Source organism: Jaculus jaculus, chromosome 10 (assembly GCF_020740685.1).
Source record: "Jaculus jaculus isolate mJacJac1 chromosome 10, mJacJac1.mat.Y.cur, whole genome shotgun sequence".
In the NCBI taxonomy this organism is placed as follows: domain Eukaryota; kingdom Metazoa; phylum Chordata; class Mammalia; order Rodentia; family Dipodidae; genus Jaculus; species Jaculus jaculus.
The window spans coordinates 17,974,714-18,000,848 of record NC_059111.1 but is presented as its reverse complement, the minus strand read 5'-3'; the positions used below and the strand labels follow the sequence as shown (position 1 = coordinate 18,000,848).

General features: G+C 45.2%; 1 protein-coding gene across 2 annotated transcripts; it reads left to right on the top strand.

Annotated features, from left to right (window-relative positions):
- Larp6 (La ribonucleoprotein 6, translational regulator) lies at positions 1-25,565 on the top strand. 2 transcript variants are annotated; one of them, XM_004666725.3, is made up of 3 exons: positions 1-200; positions 16,974-17,181; positions 24,471-25,565. In XM_004666725.3, exons 1-3 carry the CDS (start codon positions 16-18, stop codon positions 25,536-25,538), a joined length of 1,461 nt encoding a protein of 486 aa, XP_004666782.1. In that variant the 5' UTR covers positions 1-15; the 3' UTR covers positions 25,539-25,565. The 2 variants fall into 2 exon arrangements, with proteins under 2 accessions (XP_004666782.1, XP_045016476.1); XM_045160541.1 differs by having other exon boundaries at positions 2-200; positions 16,977-17,181.
- The last annotated feature ends 570 nt before the right edge of the window (positions 25,566-26,135 follow it).

Below are 26,135 nucleotides of genomic sequence, written 5' to 3'. Positions count from 1 at the left end.
GCGAGCGAGCGAGCCATGGCCGGGCCGGGCGGAGAGGCTCTGCCGGGGCCCGTGCAGATCCGTGTGGCCATCCAGGAGGCCGACGACGACGTGGAGGAGCCCGAGGATGACGAGGAGATGCGGGGCTCGGGCGACGCGGCCCGCTACCTGAGCCCGGGCTGGGGCAGCGCCAGCGAGGAGGAGCCGAGCCGGGGACACAGGTAGGCGCGGTGGCGCCAGGGCCTCGGCGCAGGGGGACCCGGCGGGCGGGCAGCGGGTGGTAAGGATGAGTTTAGGGAGGTGACAGTGTGCGACACCTGTGCGGGCAGAGGGCTTGAATCAAGCCCGATCACGGAGGAAACTGCTCCGGGCGGTCCCACGGAGTCAGAAGCTGCTTTGGGGGCGGTGGTAGTCTTTGCCCCTGTCCACAGTCTTCGTGACCACAGGAGGCTCCCGAGCGGGGGATGGGGGCGGCTGCAGGCGGGGACCTGGGGGAACTGGATATGGGGATGGATGCTCCGCGGGATCCAGGAGGAGGAAGGACTGCGAAGACCGTCCTCGCCATCCCCACTTCTGGAGGAGACGCACCCCCCTCTCCGGGCGTGCATCCAAAGATCCACGCAAAATTCGTCCCAGCCTAGACTTACTTCATCCCTAGACCTCCTCCCAATGACAGCGGTCCCTCAAGAGCTTTCACTGTCGTCCTCCCCCTGACAGCAGTCTCTGGGTGGGACCAAGCCAGACACGACTGAGTGCTGGTGGGGGCCGGAGGGGGGGATGCTTTCTAATGGGGAGAGCTCTCCTGTTCTCCTTTGAGCTGTCTTGAGAGCCTGCCGCCTTGCCCCCACCCCACCGGGGGATTCCCGGTGCTGCATAACTTCCTTGCGTGTCTACAGTAGCTGGGGGTGGCTCCGTGGTTGCTGTGGGTAGCTCAGAGCTGCTATGGCCCAGAGCTGTCTGACCTTGTCCCTGTGTCCTGAGCTTTGCCCTCAACCAGACCATCTTAGGCTGTGTCTAAAATGCTTAGGCCCTTCACGACTGTGGTTTTTTTGTTTTTATTTCCAGTTGTTGAAAAAAAAAATCCAGAATGGATTATCTAGAGAGTATAGCCATGATAAAACACAAATTCTAGGAAGTTGCAAGAGATATTTAATAAGGGCTCTTTTTCTTTTGAAATATTTTATTATTTATTATTAGAGAGGGGATAGAGAGAGAGAAAGACTAGGTGCACCAGAGCCTCTAACCACTGCAAACGAACTCCAGATGCGTGCACCAACTTGTGCATCTGGCTTACGTGGGACCTGGAGAATCGAACCTGGGTCCTTAGGCTTTGCAGGCAAGTGCCTTAACTGCTAAGCTATCTCTCCCAGTCAGAGGGCCCTTTTTGCTTTTAGGATTCTGTGCACAGACTTTCAGCTATTAAGCTTTTGCAGAAGTATCGTCTGGTAGGTATATAGCTTTGCCATCAGGAAAATGCTAACGTTTAGGGGCCTCAGCCAGTGGGCAGACCCCTTCTCCAGTTACATGGATCTGGATTTAGATTCTCAGAGCTTCAGGGCTGGGATTAGAGGCCTGTGCCCAGTCCAAGGGATTTTTTTTTTTTTTTATTCTTGTGACTTTATTTGCTTGTGACTGTGGCAAAAAAAAAAAAAAAAAAAAAAAGCCATTCGCCTCTTGGAGACTAAACAGCCAGGATAAAGGCCCTATTTATTTCTTGGGCCTGGCAAGATCTCCTGTGGAGCTCTAAGAGAAACGGATCCTCAATGTGAGTGGGCGGGCCTCTTGCCTGGCCCCTCACACGACCCCCCAGAACCATCCTTCTTCATTCCGGGATTCAGAGGCTTGTGGGACATGAGCGTTCAGCCTGAAGCACTTCACGCCGCCCACTAGCACAGAGTTGACCCCCCAAAATCCCCGGGGCTCTCCCCAGTAGTGGAGCTGCCAGAGCCCAGCAGGCTGTCATGCCTGGCACGAGGAGATCCTGCCAGGAGCAAGATAAACACTGTCCCTTGTTTGGGTCCAGCCTGACAAGGCCGCAGCCACCGTCTTAATGTGGATGGTTTCATCTCCCAGATCCTTCAGTGTGCTTGTTCAGATGTGGCACCCACCTGCATCATCGCGCACCCCGTGGCTGCCACCTTCTCCTGTCTGATGTGCACCGCCGTCCCCCTCTGGTTATCTGAGCAGGGGGGTGGAGTTGGCTCGTGTCTGCTTGACTGCACCTTCCCATCTCTCCATCACCTGCTTCATTTCTAGCCAGTCTTGCCCGCTCTCCACGACCCCCAAGACCCTCTTCAAGCAAGCTGGGGTCGTGTCCTCCTCCCCATGTTGCTGTAGTCCACTGCATGTTAAGCCTGGCACTGACCACAGCCACAATTCCACCGTTGTTGGTCTACACTGCTTGTCCTCTGTGGATCCTCTGAGCCCTGTGTAGCACTAGCATGTAGCAGGACCCCCTGCAAATGTGTGGGGAATGCACATATATGTCTGTGCCATTGCACACACCTCACCACATGGAAAGCCACTCATCTCCCCTCCACCGGACACTGAGGTCCTTGGAGGCAGCTGCTTTCCCTTAGTCGGCTCTGCATCTCTGGTACCTTCATCCATGCCCGGCTTGCACCGGGGGAACAAAGAGTCAGGGAAGAGTGAGGAGAGCCTTAACTTTCTCATTCATTAAGAAAATCTTTCCGGGCTGGAGAGATGGCTTAGTGGTTAAGCGCTTGCCTGTGAAGCCTAAGGACCCTGATTCGAGGCTCAATTCCCCAGGACCCACGTTAGCCAGATGCACAAGAGGGTGCTCACATCTGGAGTTAGTTTATAGAGTCTGGAAGCTCTGGTGCACCCATTCTCTCTCTCTCTCTCTTTCTCTCTGCCTCCTTCTCTCTGTCACTCTCAAATAAATAAATAAACAAAAAAATTTAAAAAAAGAAAAAAGAAAATCTTTCCTTCATCTCTGACCATATTTAAATATTTTGTTTATTTATTTATTTATTTGTGTGTGTGTGTGAGAGAGAGAATAGACATGCCAAGGCCTCTTGATGCTGTTGTTCACAAACGAACTACAGACACATGCACCACTTTATGCACCTGGCTTTATGTGGATTCCGGGGAATCAAACCTGGGTCTGCAGGCTTTGGAAGTAAGTGCCTTCAAATGCCAAGTTGACTCCCCAGCCCTTTATACATTTTTTTTTTTTGAGGCGAGCCCAACAGACTACATTATTTTTATTTTTTATGTGAGAGTGAGAGAGAGAGAGAGAGAGAGAGAGAACGAGAAAGGAAATTGGCACACCAGGGCTTCCAGCCAGTGTGATCTGACCCCAGATGCAGGTGCCCTCTCATGGGCATGAGCAGCCTTGCATGCCTGCGTCATTGTGCCTCTGCCTTATGTGGGAGCAGGAGAGTCAAAAACGAGTCCTTAGGCTTCGCAGGCAAGCGCCTTAACTGCTAAGCCATCTCTCCAGCCCCTATTTTCATTTTAAATGCATTGTTCATGTGTGTGTGTGTGTGTGCGCGCGCGTGCACATGTGCACACCTTCACGTGCAGGAAAGATGAGGGAGCTGTACTGGACTGTGAGCATTCACATACCCACCATTTTGCAGTCAGTTTTTAAATGTTTGCATTATTTGTTTGGTGCATGTGTGGTATCTCCTGAACCATATCAAAATATATCCTACAGACTTATACCTTAAATGCTTTATTTTATAACTCTTGGAAATAATGTTGCCTATAAAGCCATAATGCTATTGATTGCCAACTAGGAAAATGAAGATTAACTCCCTAAAAGAATTGCTAAGATCATCTAATAACCATGTTACACATTCAAATTTCTTCCAATTGTCTTGTGACAAACTTCTTTTTATCCTCAAGCCAGCACCCTGACAAGTCATGTAGAGACATTGACCTGTTATGCCTCCTCAGAACCTTTTAGTGTAGAACACAGGGACCATATAACAGAAGGTGTGTGGGTGGAACCATGAAAATTTTGGCAACAGTAAAAGATTTCTGAATATACAACAACCAGAAATTAACTCAAAATTGAACATTTAGTGAATCTGAGGTGTTTCTGGGTTGTATGCTGTGACCTCACTGCATTCACACCACACAGTACCAATGAGCATTGCCTGCACATGCCATCACACCACACAATACCAATGAACACTGCCTGAAACACCTGGGCTCAGATTCATGACTATTTTATATTATGGAATGCAGCATTTTAACTATATGAACGATTTATTTTTTGCTCTTACATAAAATGGTTTAATTACAGAAAGCAAAGAGTTCTTATATTTTCCTACCATTATTCCTCAACATGTAAGTACCAAATTAATAAATATTTGTGTTAATTGATTTTTAAAACCTGCTGAGCCGGGCATGGTAGCACACGCCTTTAATCCCCACACTCTGGAGGCAGAGGTAGGAGGATCACTGTGAGTTCGAGGCCACTGTGAGACTACATAGTAAATTCCAGGTCAGCTTGAGCTAGAGTGAGGCCCTACCTCGAAAAACAAAAACAAACAACAACAACAAAAATAATCCCCACTGCTGTTTGAGTCACTGACTCATTCATTGAAAAAAAAAGTTCAACAAATTGTGGCTTGGGATTAGGACAGACTTTCCAGTGATTTCTAACCTTAAATATTCTTCTGCCATTTTGTACGATGTACTTCTGTAAAACGGTGTTCTCAGCACTGATAATGATTAAAAAAAAAAAAACACAAAAAACCCTCAACTCTGAAAAGTATCTCAGTCCTACAGTATGAAAGATTCAGCTAAGATTTAATCTTTTATGTGAAAATAAACAAACACATCCATCTCATTAGTGTACCAGTTTAGTTTTATCTTTTATCAATTGTAAAATATGTGTACCAAAAATTATGCTGAAATAAGTTTCTTTGTAGTCTATCATCAGTATATGTTTGATTTGTTTACCTATTTTATAGTTTTGTTGTATATACCTATATCCCTCGGCTCATATAAAAATTTCACAGGCAAGAAAGGTCACAAGTAGAAAGAGTTTAAGAAGCCCTGATCTAGAAAATTCCTACCTTCTTTTTTTTCTGATGTTTAACTATTTTCAAGATAAGACACCAGACATTTTTTGAATGTCTTATATTTTGGACTGATTCTCATAGTCTTATTTAACATGCTTATTTGTACCATATTCTTCCCATAAACTGGAAGTTAAGAGCTAAATTTAGATTTGCATCAAGCATTTTGGCAGAAATACTTCATAGGCTATGTCTGAATGTTATGTTGCATAACCTCAGGAGACATCCACCATTAGTGATGCTAAATTTGACAACTTGCTTAAGAGCATTTCTCCATTATTCAAATGTGACTTTGCAACTAACCAGTAATTTGCAGGCCTAATATCTTCCATTCTGCTAATATGATATGCCATATTTTTTGATTTGCATATGTTAAATAGTATTTGCATTCCAGGAATATGTCCCAATTGATCATCATAAATGGTCCTTTTTATTTATTTGTATTATGGAGTTCATTTTAAGAGATGAAGTGATAAAGCTATCCTCTTGCCTTAGGTACGCAAGTAGTTAATACTATAGGCTTCTGCCATTTGGCATAGCAAATCATTCTTTTAAATGTGCTGTTGGGCTGGAGAGATGGCTTCACAGTTAAGGTGCATGCCTGCAAAGCCAAAGAACCTCGGCTCGATTCTCCAGGACCCAAGTAAGCCAGATGCATAAAGTGGATCATGCGTCTGGAGTTCATTTGCAGTGGCTGGGAGCCCTGGAGCACCCATTTTCTCTCTCTCAAATAAATAAATAAACTTAAAATTAAAAAAATGTGGGGCTGGAGAGATGGCTTTGTGGTTAAGTGCTTGCCTATGAAGCCTAAGGACTCCGGTTCAAGGCTCGATTCCCCAGGACTCACGTTAGCCAGATGCACAAGGGGGCACACGCATCTGGAGTTTGTTTGCAGTGGCTGGAGGCCCTGGTGTGCCCATTCTCCCTCTCTCTCTCTCTCTCTCTCTCTCTCTCTGTCCCTCTCCCTCTTTCTGTCTCTGTCTGTCACTCTCAAATAAATAAAAATAAACAAAAAATATTTAAAAAATTTTTTTTAATGTGCTGTTGAATTTTGCTAGTATTTTGCTAAGGATTTTAGCATCCTTGCTCTTCAAGGATATTGAAGGATATTCTTTTCTCGCAGTTCCCTTTTCTAGCTTTATTACTAGGGTAAAATACTTGCAAAATTAGTTTGAAAATATTTTCTCATCTTTAGTTTTTAAATTTTTTTTAAATGTTCAAGGATGATTGATATTCATTCTTCTTAAAAGGGTTAGTAGAAGTTAGCAGTGAAGTCATCAGGTTCTGGGATTTACTTTGATGGGAGTTTTATTGTTTTCTTGTTTGTTTTTGTTTTTTTATTTGAGAGCATCAGAGAGAGAGAGAGAGAGAGAGAATGGGCACGCCAGGGCTTCCAGCCACTGCAAACCAACTCTAGACACATGCGCCCCCTTGTGCATCTGGCTTACATGGGTCCTGGAGAATCGAACCTCGAACCAGGGTCCTTAGGTTTCACAGGCAAGTGCTTAACTGCTAAGCCATCTCTCCAGCGCGTTGTTGTTTTTTGAGGCAGGGTCTCACTCTGGCCCAAGCTGACCTGGACTATGTAGTCTCAGGCTGGCCTCCAACTCACAGCAATCCTCCTTACCCCTGCCTTTCCAGTGCTGGGAATGAAGAAGTGAGCCACCACACCCAGCTTGCTGGGAGGTTTTTGATTCTAATTCATCCTCTCTACTCATCAGGGGTCTGTTTAGATTTTTCTGTTTGGTCGTAATTTGGCCTTTGTCGTTTCTGTACTTCTAATAACTACCCATAGATTATGTGTTGTATCTTCTGAATGTTCTTCCTCTTATTATTTTATTCCCTGTGGTGTGAGCGTCCACTGAGTGTTCTTTATGTGAACAGGTTACTTCGCTTGTGGTTGCATATTGGTGATTTTCCAATTTTCTCATTTTTTTAATACATTTTACTGACTAGCATTTTTTTCCTTTACATTTCATTACATTTTTTTTCTTTGCCTCATCATCTAGATTGATCAAAGATTCCTTCTAATGAGTCAAGAGGAAATGCTTATTTCCCCTTAATTACTATTTTTCAAAGAGATCAGTTAGTGTTACATTCAATCAGGGGCCTTCCTTAACCTTGAACCTTCTCTCTTTACCATTCATGGATTTTTTTCCCCCTTGGTATCGTTTTATAGTTAATTACAATCATTAGTATTATTATTTTGCGGGGTTTTTTTGGTTTTTTTTTTTTTTTTTTTTTGAGGTAGGGTCTCACTCTAGCCCAGGCTGACCTGGAATTCACTCTGTAGTCTCAGGGTGGCCTCGAACTCTCGGCGATCCTCCTACCTCTGCCTCCAGAGTGCTGGGATTAAAGGCGTGCGCTACCGTGCCTGGCTTTAATTCCAATCATTATTTTTGATATTCAGAGCATCCGTGGCACAGCCAAGGGAGCTCCTTCGAGTTGCCACCTGTGCGCTCTGTGGGAACATGTCCGTGTAGCTTTGAGCATGTCATCCTTCTGGAAACTACGATATCCCAGGCTTCATTTGTACTTTTTCTACTCTGGCCATGGAATTCAGCCGTATCCACAGGAGTCCGCGCTGTTTCAAATCCTATTTCAAAAGCATTAGGAAACAAAGACCAGAAACAAAATGCGAATTTCTAGTCAGGTGTTACTTTCAACGGACAGGACTGTTTTCTAAATATAAATTTATATTTATAATTCAAATTTGAAATTGCAGGGGGTTTTGTTGTTGTTTATTACCTTTTTTATATACTGAAAATCTTGGTACCTAATGATATTAACATATTTACTAAACTTTTTGCTATAAATATGACAAAATGATTTAAAATAGAGCTGGGTGTGATGGCCCTTGTCTTTAATCCTAGAACTCGGGAGGCAGAGGTAGGAAGAACACTGTGAATTTGAGGCTCTGCTCAGCCTGGCTAGAGTGAGACCCTACCTCTAAAAACAAAAACAAAACAAAAAACCATTAAAAATGATAATACTAAATATTAATGGAATTGGTAAAAAAAATATTGAATACACCTATTTTTTATTTAACAGAAAATGACCCTCTAGGTTTCTATCTCTTCCTGTACTTTTTTTTTTTTTTTTTTTGGATTTTTGAGGTTGGGTCTCACTCTAGCTCAGGCTGACTACAATTCACTGGGTAGTCTCAGAGTGGCCTTGAACTCATGGTGATCCTCCTACCTCTGCCTCCCGAATGCTGAAATTAAAGGCATGTACCACCTTGCTCAGCTATTTTATTATTATTATCATCGTTATTTTGTTTTCTCAAGGTAGGGTCTCCCTCTAGTCTAGACTGACCTGGAATTCACTATGTAGTCTTAGAGTGGCCTTGAATTCACAGTGATCCTCCTACCTCTGCCTCCCAAGTGCACCACCACACCCCTGTTTTTACCACCATGCCCCTGTGTTTTAATAATGATGTTTCATCTTGGTTTTCAATATTCTCCTCGCCCCTGCTCCTAGTTTTCCTTGTCGTGGTTGATGCATCATGTCAGACAAGTGTCAAGGATACAGTATCCAAGAGGTCTTTCCTCAGTGGAGAGTCCTACTGAGGGTCTCATGACATCACCATTCTAATTTGCGTGTTTTCCTTTTGCAGTGTCATTTGATTAGCTACTCCATCAATATATCCAGGTTGGTTTGGGATTTTATGAGAGAAAAGGCGCTGGAGATTTTATTTTTGCAAATTACCTTTGTTTGTCCAAATTTACTTACAACTATGTGAAACATTTCAGCACTGATCCATGGAGCGCATTTGTCTGTTTTGAAAATACTTCCTCATTTCCACCCTTTGTGTCCATTTCAAGCAGATTTGTAGCTGTAACACAGGTCTTCATCAGACGGCTATCAGCGCTTTCCAGGCAAGCAATAGGGCCTGATTTGCCTTGAGCTTGATTCCCTGGCGCCCATGTAAACAGCTAGGCGTGGCCACAGTCCAGTGGCCAGCAGAGACCAGGGGATTGCTGGGCTTGCTGCTCAGCCAGGCTCTTTAAAAATCCAAGGTAGCTCCATGCTCCCTGAAAGACTCCATCTCAAGGAAACACATGGATGAGCAATGGTGGAGGACACCCATGTTCCTTGGCCCCCACACGTGTACATCTGTGCTCACACACAAGGATACATACACATACCTTACCACATATACTCCACACATGCATACACACACGCATGTAAACATGTTTTTTTTAAAGAAACAATATTTGGGCTGAGTTGATGGCTTAGTGTATAAAGCACTTGGCACACGGTCCTGAGTACATGAATTCAAAAACCCTACCCCATGTTCAAAAAGGGGGCTAGAGAAATGGCTTCCTGTTTAAGGTGTTTGCCTGCAAAGCCTAAGGACCTGGGTTGGATGTCCCAGTACCCACATAAAGCCAGATGCACAAGATGGCACATACATCAGGAGGTTGTTTGCAACGGCTAGAGGCCCTGGCATGCCCACTCTCTCTCTCTCTTTCTCTCAAATAAATAAATAAATTATCTATCTATCTATCTATCTATCTATCTATCTATCTATCTATCTGATGCCAGAAGCTTGCAAGCTGAGCAGTTAATAACAGAGTTACATTGCCTCCAGTGAGGTTTAAGGCAAGGACTGACCCAAACGTATTGCTCTGACCTCCTGGGCACACTGTGGCACATGTGGTCATACACACTGAAGAACATACATATTAAATAAATAAACTAAAAACATGTAAGTACGAAGCTTTTTCAAGGGCTGGAGAGATGGCTCAGCAGTTAAGGTGCTTGACTGCAAAGCCAAACACCCCAGGTTTGACTCCCCAGTCAGATGCACAGTGGTGCATGCATCTGAGTTTGTTTGCAGCAGCTGGAGGCCCTCATGTGCTCATTCACTCTGTCTGTCTCTCTATCTTTCTCTACTTGCAAATAAATAAATCAAAATATATTTTTAAATTAATACCTTTTCAAGTCTTCTTGAAATACCTTTCAGGATGGATTTAGCAGTATCCCTACTTCCCTCCTTGAAGAATCTTTGTAGGCATGATATAAGATGACAGAAACCATTTGCTTTATAATGTAAATACTTTCAGAATTCCTACTACGTACAAGTTCATGGATGCGCTAGGATAAGAGTCTGGTGCAATTCCTCCCTTCTGCTTTAGGGTGGGATTGCTGATGAGGTACACAGCTTAAGGGGCTATGACATAAATATAGGTAAGCGCATTAGAGAAGTAGGAAATACTTCCTTCCTATAGAGTTATATTTGAGAGCTGGAGAGATGGCTTAGTACTTCCTTGCAAAGCCTAAGGACCCAGGTTCTATTCCCCAGGACCCATATAATCCAGATGCACAAGGAGGCACATGTGTTTGGAGTTTATTTGCAGTGGCTGGAAGCCCTGGCACACCCATTCTCTCTTTATATCTGCTCTCTCAAATAAATAAATAAATAACAAAAAAACAAAGTAAAGAAAATTTCTTTAAAAAAAAAAAAGAATTGTGGGGCTGGAGAGATGGCTTAGCAGTTAAGTGCTTGCCTGTGAAGCCTAAGGACCCCAGTTCAAGGCTTTATTCCCCAGGACCCACGTTAGCCAGATGCACAAGGTGGCGCATGCATCTGGGGTTTGTTTGCAGTGGCTGGAGGCCCTGGTGTGTCCATTTTCTCCCCCCCCCCCCCGCCTCTTTCTCTGTCTGTCACTCTCAAATAAATAAATAAAAATAAACAACAACAACAACAAAAAGAATTGCATTTGCGATTTAGACCTGATAGAGGGTGTGAAGTCACTCAGGGGGATGGGGAGAGCATGCACACAAAAGTCAGAGAGCCGTGGCACTTTTGTCTTCCGAATTGCTTGGAGCAAAAGATCTTAGAGGAAATAAAATAAGCTTGGAAGGTGGAGATCATCAGAATCCCAGTAAGCGTGAGCATGGAGCTAAACACTTCAGCGTTGCTTAGTAGCCAATGGAAAGCCTCCTGTTACCAGCAGTAGTAGTGCTGTTCAGGTGCAGCAGGAGCTGATCACACCAGCTCTTCAAAACATGTCCTGTGGCGTAGCGTGGGGGAGGCTGTAGCCCAAAATACAACGTAGGGGGGCGGTAGGAGTGGGAAGATGGAAACCTAGAAACTCTGGTTGGGAAATAGATGGAGGCTAGAAGAGTAAAAAGAGATGGAAGTGTCTGGGAGGTCATTTAAATTCTCCCTTTGGAACTGTTTCCCAGCCTCTGGCTCCAGTGAAGAGAAGCCAGGAACACAACATTGACTCCCAAGGTGGAGGAGGAGGAGGGCGGTTTGTTAAAGGAATGGAATGTGCCATGGAGATCTTGGGGGGGGAGCTAAGGAGACTTGCTCGCTGCAGTTTAGAAGCAGCCCCAATTGAAGGACTCCCTTCTTGTTCACCCTAAACAGAAGCCTGCCACCCACCAACTATATAGAGCTGTCTAGGAAGAAACCCAACAACCCTGTAGGACTGCACAAGAGCCCCCTCAACTCCCCAAGGAAAAGCAACTAGATCTTACTTCTTTAAACTAGATAGCTGTGGAATTTAACTCCCCTAAGTGTGGGCTACGTCTAGTGGTTTCTTCCAAAGATCGCACTGTGAAAGAGGTGGGGAAGGAGTGACTTTATAATTGAAGAGTCGAGCAAACACTGCCTCATGCAAATGGCCAAGGTTAACGACCCCAGTGAAAAGCTGTGTTGATCAGTGTATGCTGGTACCCTGTGCTGATAATGGAGCTTGAATTCTGAGATCCTCCTCCCAAAATCCCATGACCCTAGTATAATTAGGGCAAATATTAACTGTGAGACAGTCCATAAAATGCCTACCCAACACTTCTCAGTACGGTTGAAGTCATCAAAAATAAGAAAGGAGGCTGGAGAGATGGCTAAGTGGTTAAGGTGCTTGCCTGCGAAGCCTAAGAATGCCTGTTCGAATCTCCAGGTCCCACGTAAGCCAGACGCACAGTGACGCAGGTGCACAATGTCACACTTGCGCACAAGGGGGCGCACACATCTGGAGTTCGTCTGCAGCACACTGATTCTCTCTCTCTCTCTCCCTCTTTCTCTCAAATAAAAAAAAAGGGGGGGGACCAGGTATGGTGGAGCACGCCTTTAATCCCAGCACTGGGAGAGGCAGAGGTAGGATTTTTGTGAGTTCGAGGCCACCCTGAGACTCCATAGTGAATTCCAGGTCAGCCTGGGCTAGAGTGAGACCCTACCTCAAAAAAGCAACAACAACAACAACAAAAGTAGGGATAAGAGGGGCTGAGATGACTTGGTGGGTAAGAGTGCTTTGCTACAGAAACCTCAGGGCTTGAGTTTGATCCCCAGCACCCATGGGGGGGGGAATCTATGTATGGCTATGGCTACTTGTATCTTTAACCCCAGGCTTGAGGAGGACAGAGATAAGACAATCAGTGGGGCTCCCTGATGAGCCAGTCTACCAGAAAACCATTCACTTACAGGTTCAGTGGGAGACCTTGTCTCAGGAGAAAAAACAAAGTGGAAGAGCGATGGAAGAGAACATCTGATGTCTTCCTCCGGCCTCCTTATACACACATGCACCTACACCCCTCCCACAGACCACATGCCACACACAAAATAATAATAATATTATTATTAAGAGCTAGAGAAAGATACAGCTCAGAGGAGCCTAGTGAAGGGAACAGGATAATAAAATGTTACGTGGTATCCTGGATCATTTAGGTAAGCGCTAAAGAAATCCAAACCATAGACTGCAACGAGTGATATGTAATTGTTGTCTGAATTATATATAGTTAGCTAGTATGCCATACTATTACAAGATATTAATAATTAATTAATAACATGAGCTGGAGAGATGGCTTAGTGGTTGCAGCGCTTGCCTACAAAACCTAACAACCCAAGTTCAGTTCCCCGATACCTACATAAAGCCAGATGCACAGGGAAGCAGCACATGCATCCAGAGGTCCCTTGCAGTGGCTAGAAGCCCCGGTGCACCCATTCTGTCTCTGATAGTCTCTCTCTCTCTCTTTCTCTCTCCTTACAAAGAAATAAAAATTAAGAAAATAAAACCTCTAAAAATGGACAAGCCTAGTGTGGGATATATGAAACTCACTGTATTATTTTTGCAACTTTTCTGTAAATGTAAAAGAAGCTTATTGTAATTTTAAACAAAAAAATGAATCACTTATTAGTCACTTGAAACAAATCAAATTAATGGCATGGACATTAAATGGAAGAGTGATGTGGTGGGGTGACTGTGAAATGTTTCTCATAGCCTCAAGGGTTTGCGTGTGAGTGTCATACTTAATCCCCGGAGGGTGGAGACTTGATGGAGGAGGTGTGTCACCGGAGGTGAGCCCTAGGATTTTATAACCCAGCCCCACTTGCCAGAGCTAGGAAGCTCACTCTGACTACTTCCTTCCTGCTGCTGTGGAGATGTGACACCCTGGCTATCTGCTCTGCTCTGCTTTCCCACAGTGATGAAACTTCTTAAAACTGTAAACCTAAATGAACCCTTTCTCCCATAAGCTGCTTCTGCCTGGGTGTTTTGTCCCAGCAACTAGAGAGTAACTGTTTCAAACGTGTTGCATAGAATCTAGACATGGTTGGAAAGAAAAGCAGTTAAAAGCATATAGTCCAATTAGTACCCTGAGAGAATTTAAGATACTGCATCCATAATACAAGAAAGGAATGCTCTTCAAAGGGAACAGTCTGAAAATAAATTTTAAAAAATTCCTAGATACTAAATACATACATACTGAAAATTTAAAATTCATTAGGAAAGTTTGGAAAATTGTGTCAGTGAAGCATCTTAGCATATAAATTAAAACAATGTGAGAGAAAAAATAAACATAGACGATAAATTCAGAGGGTCAGTCAACTCTTAAGACACTTTCAAAAAAGAAACATGATCTTAGCTGGACATGATGGCTGTAATTCCAGTACATGGGAGGTGGCATTAGAATCTGGAGAGTCAAGGGGCAGCCTGGACTACATAGTGGGTTCAAGGTTATCCTGAGCTACATAGTGAAACCCTATCTCAGAAAAAAATGAGATGGGCTGCAGCTCTCTGGTAGAGTGTTTGCCTAGAATGCACAAGACCATGGATTTGATTCCACTCAGTGCTACAAAGAAAGGAAAGGAAGGAAGAAGGAAGAAAGGGAGGGAGGGAGGGAGGGAAGGAAGAAATCTTTACAAATAACTTTTTCATGCAGGGAACATATTTACATAGTCATCATCACAGAACCAACTGACTTGCAACTTTCATATCTATCTGTAGACAATACATGGACTATTCATTATGGAATAGAGTGAAATAACAAACTCTAGTAAAATGAAATGAAAGTGTATCTGATAGAATTGGGAAGGTTTGAAGTGGACAGAGGAGTGGAAGAAAAGGTAGGATATTATTAGCATGTGTATCTATATAGTGAAGAGTCATTGAAATTCACTGATATTAAAGAGATAAGGAATTTTTGTGGTTTTTTTTGAGGTAGGGTCTCACTCTAGCCCAGGCTGACATGGAATTCACTATGGAGTCTCAGGGTGGCCTCAAGTTCACCTACCTCAGCCTCTCAAGTGCTGAGATCAAAGGCTTGTGTGACCATGTCCACCAATCTTAAACACATTATTTTTTTTTTGTTGTTGTTTGTTTGTTTTTTGAGGTAGGGTCTCACTCTAGCCCAGGCTGATCTGGAATTCACTATGTACTCTCAGGGTGGCCTTGAACTCACAGTGATCCTCACACCTTTGCCTCCCGAGTGCTGGGATTAAAGGCGTGCGCCACCACGCCCGACTTAAACGCATTCTGTAAAAACAAAGAGGAGCCTAATAGAAGAGCTAAAAGGCAAATAAAAATGTTAAAGTTGTACGAAAGGGAGAGCTTGGTGACTGCAAATCTCCATTTTTATAACAAATCTGTATTGGTTCCTTTTTTCGTTGCTGTGACAAAACACCTGACCAAAGTGACTTAAGGATGAAAGGAAGGAAGCATTAATTTGATTCACAGTTTGGGGGTGCAGTCATTAAGGCAAGCATGGAGGCAGGAGCACCCGCAGTCAGGAAGCAGGGAGAGATGCATGTTTGTGCTCATTCATGTTCTCCTTCCTATGCGGCTCAGGACCCCAGCCCATAGGGGTGCCCCACCACATTCAGAGTTGGGGGGTCTTTCCACCTCAGTTAGCCTAATCTAGAAACTCCCACATAGACATGCTCAGAGATTTATCTCCTCAGTGATTCTCGATCTTGTCAAGTTGACAATCTTGATTCGCCATCACAGGAACATAAACAGACCCTCTGCCAGTAGAAATGACCACATGTCCAGCTCATAAGGACATCAGTTGGCAGGGGATTGGACAACTGGCCAGTAAAGAATTCTGGGCAGACTTGGTATTGACAAATGATTTTATTTTTTGATTTTTTAAATTTAATTTTTATTTGCTTTGTAAATTTTTATTGATGTATTTGTGTGTATCTGAGTGATACTCATACGTGTATAGGCATTCATATATGTATAGGCATGTGTGTGTGTGTGTGCACATGCATGTGGGGAGGTCTATGCTGTTTTCTACCTTGGTTTTGTTGTTGTTGTTTTCTACCTTGTATTTTGAGATAAGTCTCTCACTTAACCCAGAGTTTGTTTTGGCTAGACTTGCAAGTCCTGGAGATCTTCCCCTGTCTGCCTTCTCTAACACTGGGATTACAAGCATGCCCCCAAATGCCCAGCTTTTACATTGGTTCTCAGGCTCTCATGCCTATGCATTAAGCACATAAGTTACCCACTGAGCCATCTCCCCAAGCATCTATCTTTAAGTGTTTGCTGAATCTCATCTGAACTGGATGCCTCAAAGTCTGTGATCACAAGGGAGAGATTTCATTCACAACCAGTTAAGAAATCAAGTTTTTATTTGCAAGAAGTGTGGTGAATCACATTAAAAGATAAGTCACTCTGCCATACTGTCTTCTGAAAATCAGTATCTTGAGTTAGGAAAAATCAGAAGAAAAGAATAAGAAAGTATTTATCATTTGTGAGCTAGTGCATTCTGGAATAAGCAAAGTACCACCTAAAAGTAAGGAGATATTGTCATTCTCTTAATGACTCCTTCATACTTGTTAAAAACAAAAGCTAAGAGTCAGGCGTGGTGGCGCATGCCTTTAATCCCAGCACTTGGGAGGCAGAGGTAGGAGGATCACCATGAGTTTGCGGCCACCCTGAGACTACATAGTGAGTTCCAGGTCAGCCTGGGCCAGAGTGAAACCCTACCTTGAAACCCCACCCTTCCCCGCCAAAAGCTTTGTTTATCAAGTGGTTGAACATAGAATCTATGGCTGGCCAATAGACCACCTCTGAGAAGCTCGTTCAGGTGTGGTCAGTGTCATTTCCTAGGGCTAGTTTACCAAAGATCCACATGCAGGTGGTTTACAACAGGAGAAATATACCAACTCGTGATCTGAAATGAAGATGTGAGCAGGGCTGAGCTCCCCATCCTGGTACTGCGGAAGGATCTATCAGGCTTTACCCCTAGCTTCTCTGTGGTGTTCCTTGGTTCCCACTGGGTTACCCCATAGTCACCTTCATCTTCACAAGGCATTCTCACTATGCATACCTCTGTTCAAGTTCCTGCCTCTTTCTTGTTTTTCAAGGTAGTCTTTTGCTATAGCCCAGGCTGACCTGGAATTCACTATGTGGTCCTAGAGTGGTCTCAAACTCACAGCATTCTTTCTACCTCTGCCTCCCAAGTGCTGGAATTAAAATGTGTGTGCCAGCGCGCCCAGAAACTTCCTGCCTTTTATAAAGACTGCCTCTATATCAGATTAGGAGCCCAGCCCACTCCTACTAGTAACATCTATAGTGACCATATCTCCATATAAAGACACACACTGAGCACCTGGTGGTGGGGGTTGAGACCTTATCATATCAGATGGATCTGAGAGGTGACAGTTCAGTTCACGACTAACTCACCTTCTCCTTCTGGCCTCAGCAGTGCCACAAGCGGAGGTGAGAATGAGCTTGAGGAGCTGGATCCGGAGTGGAAGCCCCCGGACGAAGAGCTGATCAAGAAGCTGGTGGATCAGATTGAATTCTACTTTTCTGATGAGAACCTGGAGAAGGATGCCTTCCTGCTGAAGCATGTGAGAAGGAACAAGCTGGGCTATGTGAGCGTCAAGCTGCTCACCTCCTTCAAGAAGGTGAGCTTGACTTCTCTGATCTCTGGAGTGTTGGGGGTTGTGATGTATATTATAGCTACTTTCTTTTTTTAAAAAATTATTTATTTGAGAAAGAGTGAGAGAGTGGCAGATAAAGAGATAGAGAGAATGGGCGTGCCAGGCCCTCCAGCCACTGCAAACTCCAGATGCGTGTACCAACGTGCGCATCTGGCTTACATGGATACTAGGGAATTGAACCTGGGTCCTTAGGATTTACAGGCAAGCACCTTAACCACTGAGCCATCTCTCCAGCCCCTGTAGTTACTTTATTATTGCTGTGATCCAACACACTGTCAAAAGCAATCAAGGGAGGGTGGGCTTATTTCTGCTACCATGCCTAGGGATACACAGTCCCTCATAGTGTAGAAGGCATGGTGGCAGGAACGTGAGGCAGCTAGTCACATCAGTAGTCAGGAAGCAGAGCAGAATGAATGCCGCTGCTCAGCTCATTTTCTCCTTTTTATACAGCCCAGCACCCCAGCCCACGGAATGGTACTGCTCACAGTTAAAGTGGGTCTTTTTACCTCAGTTTAATCTAATCTAGAAAATCCTTCATAGACCTGCCCAGAGATTTGCATCCATGGAGACTCTAGACCCTATCAAGTGGACAACTGAAAGTAACTATCACAGAGTAATAAATATTTTTGGTATTTTGCTTTGCTTTGATTTCATCCCTTTGAGCTCTGATGTCTTATGATTTTTTTTAATTTTTTATTTATTTATTTGAGAGCGACAGACATAGAGAGAAAGACAGATAGAGGGAGAGAGAGAGAATGGGCGCGCCAGGGCTTCCAGCCTCTGCAAACGAACTCCAGACGCGTGCGCCCCCTTGTGCATCTGGCTAACGTGGGACCTGGAGAACCGAGCCTCGAACCGGGGTCCTTAGGCTTCACAGGCAAGCGCTTAACCGCTAAGCCATCTCTCCAGCCCTATGATTTTTTAAATTAAATCTGAAGCCTTAAAAAGAGAGAAATTATCAAGAGATGGGATATAGAGCCATTACTGAAAATAGGCCTGAAGTTGGAAGCTAAGCAGGGTCAGACCTGGTTAGTATGTGGATGGGAGAATATACTTGCACAGTATGGAACAACCTCAGCTACTGGTTGTTATAAATGATATACTATGGTCTTTTTGAAGTCCATGCGCTCTTGCTGGGCACATGGATACCTTGGAGGGTACTATGCCAAAACAAGGGGACTTAAAGACTTGAGAGACCTATCAGCCTGGAATTAAATGAAGCCCAAGCTTTTCTATGGTTATGTTGACTAAAATGGGAAATAAGAGAACACACAGACCTTGGCAAGAAGAGCCTTCTGGATGTGTGACGTCAACAAGGTCTCCATGCTCTACAGAGCTGCAATACCTAAGCACTACTGGCAGCTAAACAAAGATTGACTGCCTCTGCCCTGGACTGATGCAACATTTGGTCCCTGAATCCCCTGCTCTCACGGGGATGACCAACCAATTGGAATATGCACTCTATGTCTCCCTTGGGGAGCGTTTGTTTACTACAATGGGAAAGTACCACACGCCTGTTGCATAATGGGATGCGTAATAAGTGGGTCCTGGCCAAACTGCCTGTGTGCTTTGTCAGAGAGCACTGGAGAAGAGCTTTACTCCCTGGAGTTCTTCTAGGCTGTATCCACTAGTGCACTCTGCCCTTGACTTTTTTTTTAAAATTTTTTGCTGAATAATACTGGGTTAGGTACAAAATGTGCAAAAATGAATTTGGCATGCCCTCCACCTTTGAAAAGCTCAGCATACCATAAAGAAGAGGTGTCCATGAAAGGCTACACTGTGATCAGAGAAAATATGGCAAAAAAATAGAACGATTTTTTTCTTTTTTAAATGTGGGAGGAACTCCACCCTGCCTAAAGAATTGAGAAGTCTTCCTGGAGGTGATGGCATTGGGATGTTGGAGAACGGATAAGAGTTTTCAAGGTCTAGTAGAAGGGAGATGGTATTTCATGTCCAGAGAACAGTGAGTAAACCCTCACTGAGAAATGTTCTTTGTTGGAGTGGAATCCCAAAATGTAGCAGCCAGTGTGATCATCAGTACATTCCCTCTTTGCCTCCTGGTGGCATCAAGAGTTGGCATGGTTTTCTTTCTTTTTTTAGCTGCGGCTTTTTACGTCTCCTGGTTCTTCTCTCTTGAAAAAAGCTGTAATGTAGACAGACCCTTTTGTTAATTTTAATTTTTAAAAATTTTTATTTATTCTTATTTATTTGAGAGAGGTTGACAGAAAGAGACACAGAGAAAGAGAGAGAGAAAAAAATGGGTGCATCAGGGCCTTCAGTCACTGCAGACAAACTCCAGATGGATGCACCACTTTGTGCTTCTGGCTTATGTGGGTCCTGGGGAATCAAACCTGGGTCCTTTGGTTTTGCAGGCAAGTGTCTTAAGTGTTAAGCCATCTTTCCAGGCCTAGACAGTCTCTTTTACAACCCCAAACCCTGAGCACCAACCCTTTCCCTTCTAAAGGTTTCTCATTAACCAAAATGAGGAACATCAGACAAAGTTTATTAACATTGAGAGAGTACAAAGTACCTTAGTTTTTTGTTATTATTATTGGTTTTTGTTTTTTTGGAGGTAATGTCTCACTCTAGTCCAGGCTGACCTGGAATTCACGATGTAGTCTCAGGGTGGCCTTGAATTCATAGTGATCCTCCTATTTCTGCCTCCCAAGTGCTGAGATTAAAAGCATGCATAACCACGCCCAGCTCAGTTTTCTTTTTTTTTTTTTTTAATTTTTTTATTTATTTATTTATTTGAGAGCGACAGACAGAGAGAAAGACAGATAGAGGGAGAGAGAGAGAGAATGGGCGCGCCAGGGCTTCCAGCCTCTGCAAACGAACTCCAGATGCGTGCGCCCCCTTGTGCATCTGGCTAACGTGGGACCTGGGGAACCGAGCCTCGAACCGGGGTCCTTAGGCTTCACAGGCAAGCGCTTAACCGCTAAGCTATCTCTCCAGCCCTCTTTTTTTTTTTAATATTTTGTTTATTATGTATTTATTTGAGAGAGAGAGAGAGAGAGAGAGAGAAGGCAGGTAGGGCTAAAGATATGGCTTAGTGGTTAAGGCACTTGCCTGCAAAGCCAAAGGATCCCCATTCAACTCTCCAGGACCCACATAAGCCAGATGCACAAGGGGATGCATGCATCTGGAGTTCATTTGCAGTGGCTGGAGGCCCTGGTGCACCCATTCTCTCGCTCTTTTTCTCCCTGCGTATTTCTGTATCTCTTTCTCAAGTAAATAAATAAAGATAAAAATATTTTTTATAAAAAGAAAGGCAGGGAGAGAGAGAGAGAGAGAGAGAAAACGGGTGTTCCAGAGCTTCCAGCCACTGCAAACGAACTCCAGATGCATGCGCCCCCTTGTGCATCTGGCTTACATGGGTCCTAGGGAGTCGAACCAGAATCCTTTGGCTTTGCAGTCAAGCACCTTAACTGCTAAGCCATCTCTCCAGCCCAGTACATTAGTTTTCTTGCTGCTCTGGAAAAATCTGACATAAGGAAAGGGTTTATTTTGGCTCAAAGTTTGAAGGTGCAGTATGTACATCATAGCAAACAAGGCATGGTGGCAGTCGTGAGGCAAGTCGCGTTACACTGGCAGTCAGGAAGCAGAGAGAGGAATGCTCGTGCTCAGCTTACTTTCTCCTTTTTATTCTATTGAGAAACCTCGACCCATCGAATGGGGCTGCTCATGTTTAGACTGGTTCTTCCCTCATCAACGAAATCTTTCTGGAAACATCTTCACAGACATACCCAGAGGCAGATTTCCATGATCATTCCACACTTTTGTCAAGTTGACCACGAAAGACCAGCCATCCCACAAAGTTTATGAAAATCTTTATGAAGTTCTAAGAATTGCACCGGGACCCATTTCCCTGCTGCCTTTTCTGAGGTGGCACCTGGAAAGTCCTCCTGAAGGGTCACACAGACATGGGTCTGGAATGGGGAGCATGAAACCAAGCTTTCCTAGGGGACCTGGCTCCTGCCTTTGAGCTCTTCAGTCCACTTACAGTTTGTTTCTCTCCTAGTAGCAGATGGTTTTCTCGCAAGTTCTCTAGACCTCTGAGTAAAGCCCTGATATCAAGCTCAGGAAGCTTCTCTCTCTCTCTGTCTCTCTCTGTCTCTCTTTCTCTCTTTTGAGTTAGTGTGTTTCACTGTAGCCCAGGCTGACCTGGAATTCACTACGTAATCTCAGCCTAGCCTCAAACTCACAGCAATACTCCTAGGTCTGCCTCCAAGTGCTGGGATTAAAGGCGCGTGCCACCACGCTTGGCTCTTTCCCTCTCTTGCATACTCCCTTTTCCCCCAGTTTTGGAGATGGCTCCACTGTATTTCAAGCCTAGAAAACCATGGTCCGATGTCCCCACAAGCTGACAGTGACTTGCAGTCATTTGCACCCTGTCTGAACTCCTAATTGACCCTGTTCACTGGCAACTCAGCCATAAGCCTGGACCTGCTTCTTGGCATCTTTGGACTGTGGTGATCAGCTCGGGGACTCTGTGTAAGGTGTCTTGTGTTTTCTGCATGCTGAGCCTAAGTGTGGGAGCTGGAGAGATAATTCACTTCGTAAAGTGCTTGTGTCCTAAACAGTGAAGATCTGAGTTTAGTCCTCAGAACTCATACAGAAAGGCACGTGGAGGATGCCTGTAATCCCAGTGCTGAACAGGCCGAGACAGGCAGATCCTTGGGACTCGAGGGCTGGCCAGTCCAGCCTACTGGGCAAACTCCAGGCCAATAAAGAGACCCTTCCAGAGAGGAGGAGAGAGAGACAGACAGACAGACAAAGAGAGACAAAGAGAGAGGGATGACATCTGAAGGAATGATATTCAAGATTGACCTCTGCCTCCATGTCAGACATGAGTCTAGGGTCTACGAATATTTACACAACCCAAAGTACGTCAGCAAGGCGCAGTTTACTTCTGCAGAAAGTTCCACAACCATAGCCACAGAGTTCACACAGGCGAAGCACACCACCGGGAAGCCTGCGGGGCTTTTTATTCCCTAACACAAGTGACTCCTGGGCTTTAGTCTGAGTCACAGTTTTTAGAAATCTTTTTAAAAAGATTACTTATTTATTTATTTGAGAAAGAGGTAGAGAGAGAAGAAGAGAGAGAAAAAATGGGCACAGCAGGGCATCCAGCCACTGCAAATGAACTCCAGACGCATGTGCCAACTTGTGCATCTGGCTAACGTGGGACCTGGGGAATTGAACCCCCGAGTCCTTTGGCTTTGCAGGCAAGTGCCTTAACTGCTAAGCCATCTCTCCAGCCCTTTTAAAAAATATTTTTTAATATTTATTTATTTGAAAGAGAGAGAGAAAGAGGAGCCAGAGAGAAGGGGAGAGAGGAAGAGAGAAAATGGGGGCACCAGGGCAGAGTCTATCTTTTTAACCCTTTGACAGAAAAGACAGCCTGTCTCTCTCATCCACCAGCACATGTATGTATGTAATACACACACATGCACACCCCTAAGCCTGGGACGTTTCACAGAGGCCACAGGCTGGAGTGGACAGCACACACATTCCAGGAACAGCAGATCTCTGTCCAGACTTCCGTGCCCCTCACTTCTTGGTCTCCATGAAGTTTCTCAGGGGCACCCTGAGTTCCATGCTCCTTTGCAGACCAGCCTCACCGGCCTAGCCTCAGAGGATTCTGTGTGATTGCACCATCCCTGGCTCAAGTTACCCATCCCACCCACATTGCCCATTTCTGTAGGATGAGTCATCTCTCTGGTATTCCCTCCACTGGAAGTGGGCCTTTGCAAAAATAACTGTTTTATAATATAAATGTAGCTTTCACATACTACAACATTGATGCACACAATTTCCACCCTGGGAGGGGAAGGGAAGGGTTTATTTCATCATTTTTTTTTTTAAGAGGCCCCTGTTGGGTCTAATTCTAAGTTCAAGACAGTCTGTGGTATTCTCAGGCCGTGTTACAGACACATGAGATCTTTCAAAGTTTCTGTATCTCTAATGCAGAAGTACAGCTTCAGAGAAGGATTCAAATGTCAAAATCTCCCAAAGCCTTTCAAAATAGTAGTGCAGTGCTAGAAAGATGGCTTAGCTTTTAGGGCGCTTGCTTGGGAAGCCGAAGGGCCCATGTTCGACTCTCCAAGGGGATGCAGGCACGTGAGGTTGCACATGCACACAAGACAGCACATACATCTGGAGTTCAATTGCAATGGGTGGAGGCCCTGAAGTGCCAATTCTCTTGCTCTCTCTCACTCTCTCTCATAAATTTTCTTTTTTTCTCTTTTTGTTTGTTTATTTTTATTTATGTATTTGAGAACGACAGAGAGAAGGAGGCAGAGAGAGAGAGAGAGAGAGAGAGAGAGAGAGAGAGAGAGAATGGGCCCACCAGGGCTTCCAGCCACTGCAAATGAACTCCAGACGTGTGCGCCCCCTTGTGCATCTGGCTAACGTGGGTCCTGGTTCAGTGGTTAAGGCATTTGACTGCAAAGCCGAAGGACCCAGGTTCAATTCCCCAGGACCCACATTAGCCAGATGCACAAGGGGCTGCACGCCACTAGAGTTTGTTTGCAGTGGCTAGAGGCTCTGGTGCGTCCATTCTCACTCTCTCTCTCTCTCCCTCTCCTGCTCTGTCAAATAAATAAATAAAAATATTTTAAAAGTCACTTTAAGGGAGGAAGGGTTTATTTCGGCTGCAGTTTGAGGTTACGGTCCCCCGTGGAGGGGAAGGCACGGTGTCAGCACGCGACACAGTGGCCACAGCGAGGAGGCAGAGAGCAACGAAGGCTCGGGCTCAGCCCACTGTGTCCTCTTCATTCAGTTTGGGGCCCACCCACAGTTAGGGTGAGTCCTCTCAGTTAACCTAGTCTAGATACCCCCTCACAGGCTCATATCCTGTGTGGTTCTAAGTTATGTCAATTAATATAAACCATCACACTGGGCGTGGTGGCGCACGCCTTTAACCCCAGCACTCGGGAGGCAGAGGCAGGAGGATCGCTGTGAGTTTGAGGCCAGCCTGAGACTACATAGTGAATTCCAGGTCAGCCTGGGCTAGAGTGAGACCCTACCTTGGAAAAAAAAAAAGTATATATATATAAATAAATGATCATGTGTGCGCACACGCACAAACACACACACACACACACACACACACACACACACACACACACCATGTATGATTCCAGATACTTGCATCATGGGAATGGAGATGGAAGGGAGGTTGATGATGGCACCCACAAGTGTGAATAAGGACACTAGGCGTCATTTCAGATTTGCTTTGTGTTCCTCAGGTGAAGCACCTTACACGGGACTGGAGAACCACAGCGCACGCCTTGAAGTATTCAGTGACCCTTGAGCTGAATGAGGACCACCGGAAGGTGAGGAGGACCACCCCCGTCCCACTGTTCCCCAATGAAAACCTTCCCAGCAAGATGCTCCTGGTCTATGACCTACACCAGTCCTCCAAGCTATGGGCCCTGGCCAGCCCCCAGAAGAACGGAAGGGTCCAGGAGAAGGTCATGGAACATCTCCTCAAGCTCTTTGGGACGTTTGGAGTCATCTCATCGGTGCGCATCCTCAAACCTGGGAGAGAGCTGCCGCCTGATGTCCGCAGGATCAGCAGTCGGTACAGCCAGGTGGGCACCCAGGAGTGTGCCATTCTGGAGTTCGAGGAGGTGGACGCAGCCATCAAAGCCCACGAGTTCATGGTCGCAGAATCTCAGGGCAAAGACAACATGAAAGCTGTACTGATTGGCATGAAGCCACCAAAAAAGAAACCTCTCAAAGATAAGAGCCACGATGAGGAGTCCACGGGCACCGTCCACCTGAGCAAGTCACTAAACAAGAGAGTGGAAGAGCTTCAGTACATGGGAGACGAGTCTTCTGCCAACAGCTCCTCTGACCCTGAGAGCAATCCCACGTCGCCCATGGCTGGCCGGAGACATGTGGTCACCAACAAGCTTAGCCCTTCTGGCCACCAGAGTCTCTTTCTGAGCCCAAACGCCTCCCCCTGCTCCAGCCCTTGGAGCAGCCCCTTGGCCCAACGCAAAGGCGTTTCTAGAAAGTCCCCACTGGCCGAGGAAGGCAGACTGAACAACGGCACCAGCCCTGAGATCTTCCGCAAGTGCATGGATTACTCCTCCGACAGCAGCGTCACCCCCTCGGGCAGCCCCTGGGTGCGGAGGCGCCGCCAAGCCGAGATGGGGACACAGGAGAAAAGCCCCGGGGCTAGTCCCCTGTTGTGTCGGAAGATGCAGACAGCAGATGGCTTGCCTGTGGGGGTGCTGAGGCTGCCCAGAGGTCCTGACAACACCAGGGGCTTCCATGGTGGACACGAGAGAAGCAGAGCCTGTGTATAATACCTTCTATTTTTACTGCCAGCTCCAGTGGGGGGGGCGGGGAGGGGGATCACCTTTGTTGTCAAAGTCTTTGCTTGGCATGACATAGGATGGATTTCAGTTCCCGTTGAAAGCTTTTGTATACATGTAGATCTCTTAATTTATATCTTTGTAAGGTTTACAAATCATCTGGTACAACATGGGTTTTAAGACCATCTTTTAGCCGGGTGTGGTGGCACACCCCTTTAATCCCGGCACTTGGGAGGCTGAGGTAGGAGGATGGCTGTGAGTTCGAGGCCAGCCTGAGACTACATAGTGAATTTCAGGTCAGCCTTGGCTAGAGCGAGACCCTACCCTGAAAAACAAACAAACCAAGGAACAAGAACCATCTTTTAGTTCGGAGCATCCCTCCCTCCTTTCAGCATGGCCATTGTGACGATGCCTGGCTTGTGTCATTTTAGTGATTCTGTAAGGCTGTGGGAGAGAAGCTCTCTGGGAAGATCTGGGAATGAGACTTACTTGGGGACTGGGTTTTTTCTTTTTTTCTTTCTTTTCCCCTGCCGTGACTAAGCTGTCCTTGATAGAACATATAACTTCTCTTTCTAAGAATCTAAAAGA